Source organism: Rosa rugosa, chromosome 1, assembly GCF_958449725.1.
Source record: "Rosa rugosa chromosome 1, drRosRugo1.1, whole genome shotgun sequence".
Lineage (NCBI taxonomy): Eukaryota > Viridiplantae > Streptophyta > Magnoliopsida > Rosales > Rosaceae > Rosa > Rosa rugosa.
In genome coordinates, this window is record NC_084820.1 from 6,354,141 (window position 1) to 6,359,990 (window position 5,850).

Sequence of the window (5,850 nt, forward strand, 5' to 3'; positions counted from 1 at the left end):
GACCAGAATCTTGAGAATCCAGTTGAGATGCTTGACAGAGGGTTTGCAGTCGAATTGGAACATTGTGTAGAAGGTTTTGAGGGCCTTCTGGGGCAAATGGGCCTCACCGTAGATTTTGATGAGGTCGGTGAAGAGAGCTAGGGAGGGGGAGTAGTTTTGGGCGTTGAGGTGGAGGAGGAGGTGGTCGACGAGAGAGAAGTAGTGGGAGCGGGCGAGCTTGAGGATGAGGGTGAAGAAGGAGGAGTAGGAGTGACGGAAATGGGGGTGGCGGGTGGCGAAGTCGAAGATCTCTTTGGCAAGGAGAGGGTCGGATTGGGAAGCAATGAGCTTTTGGACTCTGGAGGGAGACCCAATAATTTCATGGTGGGTTTGTGGGTGGTGGTGGTGGGGTTGGGAGGTGTGGAAGAAGAAGGAGATGAGTGGTGGGGGTTTTGAAGGGAGGGTTAGTACAGTTTTGGGTGGACGCAGAGGGAGGAGATGTTGCATCTTTTCTCTCTCTACATAGCTCATTGAGATAAAACTAGGTAGACACCGTAGTCTGGAAACATTCAAAGATGCAGACTTTTTGTTGTTCTGAGTGAAAGATACAAACTTTACTTCATTTTTATTCAAAGAAACCCAATAATGCATATTACTTTTACCAACTGACAAGGGCCCAAGTTTCAGGCCAATTTGTTCACCGATTTGATCATGGTACCTAGAAAAGGGTCCATTGGACCATCGGAATTTGAGACGGCGGACGGCCGGCGATGGATTTTGCTTTATCACGCTAAGAGAATCTGCTGCAGCCTTGGATTTTGTAGGTCGATTCTAAAAAACTAATCTTTAGCAACAAAATGATGCATCTGGCTAGATCTATTGTGAGTTGGAGTGGGACGAGGTAGTGTTGGGAAGAAGAAGAAGAAGAAGAATGGGAGTTGGGGAGAGAGAGCAGTTCACGGCTCGGTTTTTTTTTTTTTTTTTTTTTTTAAATTAGTTAGCAGTGAAAGACTATTCTGCCCTTGATAAAAAAATGTTTTTGTCTCCACGTGCTTGCCACGTCAGCAAACAGACGGAGACGTTAGGGATTTTTTACGGAAGTATCACGTTGATGTCAAAATATGTGTTTGGGTATCACATTGATACTTTTGAGAGTTCGGGTATCAAATTGGCCTTGGCAGCATAGTTTGGGGACGGTAGCTGAATTTTTCTCTTTAGAAAATTGGAGGGAAAATCATTGAGGCTTTTCTTGGCTGCTACGCTAATGCGTTACTTTTGTACCAGCCTATTCATCCCTGAGAAAGATAAATGGGTAGTCCAAGCAATGTCTTGCACTGTCTAAAATGGATCTGCTAAGATTTTAGGAAAAGGTTGAAATTGCAACTCTTACCTACTGTGAATGGGCGAAAACCGAAGTCTCATCTACTGTAAATGCTCTCCCATTTTTAAGGCCACAATATAGACTCTGAAGTAACAATGAAAACTTGTAGAAAACCACAAGATGCTGAAGATTCAATGCGGAGATATTATTACAATGACAATACAAACTAGACCTACAGTAGCTTCTGTACTAATCTAGTCTCCTAATGAGAATGGTAATAGCTTTGCCGCCATGTAATAGCTGCAACAAACACAGTTTCCTTCTTTCTGGAGTCCTATATTAGTTTCTGATAGTCCCAACTTTACTAGAACTTGTCGGCGCAGCCGTACGTGTTGCTGAACTACATCCACATCGATGGTAATGACCATAAATTAGTCAAACTTCACAGAAGAATAGATCTTCCTAACAAACCAGAAGCACGCGCCGAAGCCTATTGTCCCCGTTAGGACAAAGAATGCAAAGGATCCCATTAACATGTACCCGAAATAAAGGATGACAGAAACAAACTTTTCAATCTCCATGTCGGTGAAGAAATAGAATATGGAGTATGAAAACATGTACAGACCAGAGGAGCCAATAGGCAATAGTCAGGTATGCTCTCCACCACCAATTGTAATCTTCGCTGCGAAGTTGGAAGTAGCACAGTACAATAGCCATCTCGGAACAAGTGACTAGAAGTATAACAAAGGCCATGAAGAGTGTTTGGCTCCAAAACCAGTTGGCTTGCAAACTGTCTCTTTTGAGCGAGTGATTGCGCAGGCGTGCCAGCACCGCGGGGTGCAGTCGTTGGGGTAGTCCCTTGACCTGACTTCTTCTTCAAGCGCTGTGGACGAGGAGAGTACCAACCTCATCACAGGGTTCTTCTCTAGCCTTTCGGAAAAGGACTTTTGCCTTACGGATAAGGACTTTGGATGTGATCTCTTCGCGTCACCGAATCGATACTTAGTATTGCAGACTAAGCAGAGCAATCACTGGGAAGTTTGGAGAAAGCACGGGTTGCGCTAAAGCGTGACTTTAGCTTCGCTAGGTTGCGAGGGCGTTACCCTTGCTTCGCTGGTAGTAACAGTGGCGGTTGCGCTCGCAGTCGGCTCCTGGGGAGACTGGGACTGGAAGTACGGTCGCCGGTTGGTTTGGTGATGCTGACAGTCGGCTCTTGGAGAGACTAGGACTGGCGCACGGTCACCGGGTTTCAACAAGGTTGAAGGTTTGCTCCGGGGAGGCTTTGTAATCGCTAGGATTGATTGATATGAGAGACGTCCTTAATTCGTCCTTGAAACCTGGTATATATACCTAGGGTTTCGACAGCTCCTTGTTGTAGAAGGATTATTGATTGAAGTTTCCTAGTCAATCTTTGCTACCTGACTCCAATAAGGTTTCGTTTTCCTCATGGATTCCGGAATGGGTGAAGCTGTAACCCAAACCCTAGTAGGCTTATTTTTGGGCCGCTGGTATCGGCCCGCTGTGCTAGATCCACTAAAGGATATTGCCAAAATTACTTTTGGGCTCAAACATTGGCCCCCAGGCCTCGAAATCAGGCCCATGAAAATGTAACTGATTGAAGGGGACTAAAACGACGCGTTCAATGCTTGAAACGATGTCATTAATGAGGGTTGCGTCCTTTCGCTCACGAAAAACGTCCTTTCTGTCGTATCGTTTCCCTCACAAAATCTCTTATTTAAATCCGCAGCCACTTCAGACTTGTCACATCAGAAACTCTTTTAGTCTCCTAAACCCAGAAACCCTCTTTGCACACATCTTCCTCTTTGAAACCCAGAAATGGCTCCCCCGAAAAAGATAGTTATCGATCAAGAAGAAGAACTGAATGAACAGGCCGCCCATTCTTGGGGAACCAACATTGGTGCCAGCCTGATCCTCCAGACCATTATCCAGAGACCCCTGCTCCTCAGACTCTCGAACAACCATGCCGGACTGGGTCCAACGCCGCGAGACTCTTTCCCGGCCGACGCCATCGCCTTCTATGGCTTACCTGTTCGCCGCCCCATCCCAGTCCTCCGAAGGACTCCTGGGGATTTTACCAGTTGGAGTACCCCTAATCATCGATCAAAAATAGGGCATTGGCCATCTTTTATCAGTGCGGCGGAGCTTTCCTGGTATCGTGAGGCGCGAGCTCGAGATCTGGCTCGCTGGAACGCAGCAGGTATCACCCATACTATCTATCTTTGTTTTCGTCTTCCGCGCGGTGGCAATCGTTCGCCACTCGCTGCCTTGCTCTGTTTTTGGAACACCGCCACCAACACCTTCGATTTTCGATTTGGCCAAATGAGTATCACTTTATTGGACATTCTCACCGTCACTGGCCTACCCATCGACGGCGAGCCTTATTTGCATGGCCAATTCGACTCTGATACTTTTACCTCCACCATGGCCCAACATGGTCGCAGCGCTCATAGCGGCTCCTATCCGCGGTGGTTGGCTTATTACCGCCAGGAGCACAATGCGACTGGCGGGATTGCTTTCTTGGAGTACTGGCTCTGTAAGTTTATCTTCTGTACTTCCTCCTGTAAGCCCACTGGTGCCTGGACCTTTCTGGCAACGGCCCTCTACAACGGTCGCCGCGTGGGGTTAGGACAACCAGTGCTGGGTGCCCTCTATCGCACTTTGTACCAAGCCACCATGCATCCCTTCGAAACTAGCATTTCTGGCCCTTTTTGGATTCTTGACTTCTGGATTCAAATTTACTTCCCATATTTTCGTCGCGACGACATCCCGTTGCTTCCACCTACTGATCAACTCCTGGGACGATGGCTCAGTCGCGATGAAAGGTACACATCCCCTCCTTATTCTGAGTGCTTCACATACTTGTACCTTCTGCACGAGATGCCATACTGCGACTTAGTGCTGAGTAGAAGATTCCCGGCTCCGCTTGAACACGGATTTCTCCCTGGCGCCTCTCGCTACAGTGATCGCGCGCGCTTGGCTTTTTGCCGCGCAATCTCCTGTTCAGACATCAGGATTGCCGCTGACGAACTCAGTTACGAGCTCTACGCTCCCAACCACTTCGCTCGCCAATTCGGCCTTGTTCAATTAGTGCCATTCCCTCTGTATGATGCTTGGAACTACAACACTTCTTGGCGTAGACTTGGACCTCTCTCTGGGCCTCCGCCAGCACAAAGCACACTCGCACTGGTTGATCTCCCTGACTGGGCTAAAGAGATTGACTCTGTGGATGGGGCTGAGGAAGGATACGAGGCATGGTGGGCAGAAGTTTCTGTTAACTGCTGGAGGCAACAGCATGATGAGCTATTCGCTGCCATTTTCGGGGAACTGCGATACCCCTATACTGCCGACGTCGATCTACTTGCTCGCGTCCCTGAAGACGTTGCACAAGCTCCTCCTCCTGCTGCTGAGCCGGCTCCGCGACCCGCGCGAGCCCCACGTCAGGCCCAGGCTGGTATCGTAATCCGCGAACCCCCTCAAGAGGTAAATATCCTGACTCATGTTTTGTCCTTTGTTCATTTACTCTTCCCTTTTAATTCAAATTTTGCTATTCCAGGGAAACACGCCATTTTCTGGCAGTCGCGCAGCCAACACTTCCCAAGCCACTGGCCAGTCTGGGAAACAAAAGGCAGTAATGACAGAGCCTGAAGACAAAGAATCCTCCTCTGATGATGATGACTCGCAGACGGTAAGAACTTTCTGTTTGAGTAAATCATACTTCCCCCACGAATCAAACCTAATCTTCTGATCCCAACAGATCGCCGCCCTCTCGACTCTGAAACGCAGTCGCTCTGATCCTCGAACTGACCTATGGGCAGAAGATGAACCAATCGCTGACCGACTGGTAAGACACAAGCACACTCAATACTTGTTAGCAATTTCTTTTCATTCTATGCGACCATGTAACAATCCTCATTCGCAGGTTCGCCACAGGTCCTCGAGACACACTGAAGAAGGATCTTCAGCCGCTGGTGAAGGCACATCTGCTTCCCAAGCCCAAGCGCCAACTATTGTGAACAACTCTCCACCTCCTGCGGGCGCTGCCAGTAATGCACAGTTGGCCTTGATCCCAGTGCAGATCATAGATGATAGCTCGCCTGAGGCCGAAGATAGAGTACCGTTACCGGATGCACCTCGCAAGGAACCAAGCGATATACCTGTCCTGGAACAAATAGTGCCTGACTCAATTCCTATTCCCAGCGAAGTTAACCCAGAGGCAATGCCAGCGGTCGTTGTGAGTGAGCCCCCAGCCGAGGAGGTATTTCCCTTAACCAACTAATTCATTATTACTTCCTGGCTTAAATATTCTGACAATACCTTCTTTCAGAATCCAAATGCCTTCAACACTGAGGACGCTGTAGCTGAAGCTGTAGAGGCAGAAGCTGCTGAGCCCGCTCTTAATATGGTTGGTCAGGAACTTCCTCCCCCTGCCCCCCAAGTCGCTGAAGCCGGAGAATTGGGAGACCTTCTTGAACCAGCGCCAGAGGCAGCACCTGTCGCTGAGCCTCCTGAGGCCCCTGTCGCTGAGCCAC

The 5,850-nt window shown here is 48.6% G+C and overlaps 1 protein-coding gene across 1 annotated transcript; it reads left to right on the forward strand.

Annotated features, from left to right (window-relative positions):
• Nucleotides 1-4,122: 4,122 nt before the first annotated feature.
• On the forward strand, nt 4,123-5,066 carry LOC133733424 (uncharacterized). Its single transcript, XM_062161077.1, has 2 exons — nt 4,123-4,801; nt 4,875-5,066. The coding sequence occupies exons 1-2, from the start codon at nt 4,199-4,201 to the stop codon at nt 5,064-5,066; spliced, it is 795 nt and encodes a 264-aa protein (XP_062017061.1). The 5' UTR covers nt 4,123-4,198.
• The last annotated feature ends 784 nt before the right edge of the window (nt 5,067-5,850 follow it).

What these genes read in the sequence shown, in the direction of transcription:
- LOC133733424 (XM_062161077.1), top strand. Translation starts at nt 4,199, where the DNA reads ATGCCATACTGCGACTTAGTGCTGAGTAGAAGATTCCCGGCTCCGCTT. An exon ending in TCCGCGAACCCCCTCAAGAG is followed by an intron (nt 4,802 to 4,874) that starts GTAAATATCCTG and finishes TTGCTATTCCAG; the next exon opens with GGAAACACGCCATTTTCTGG.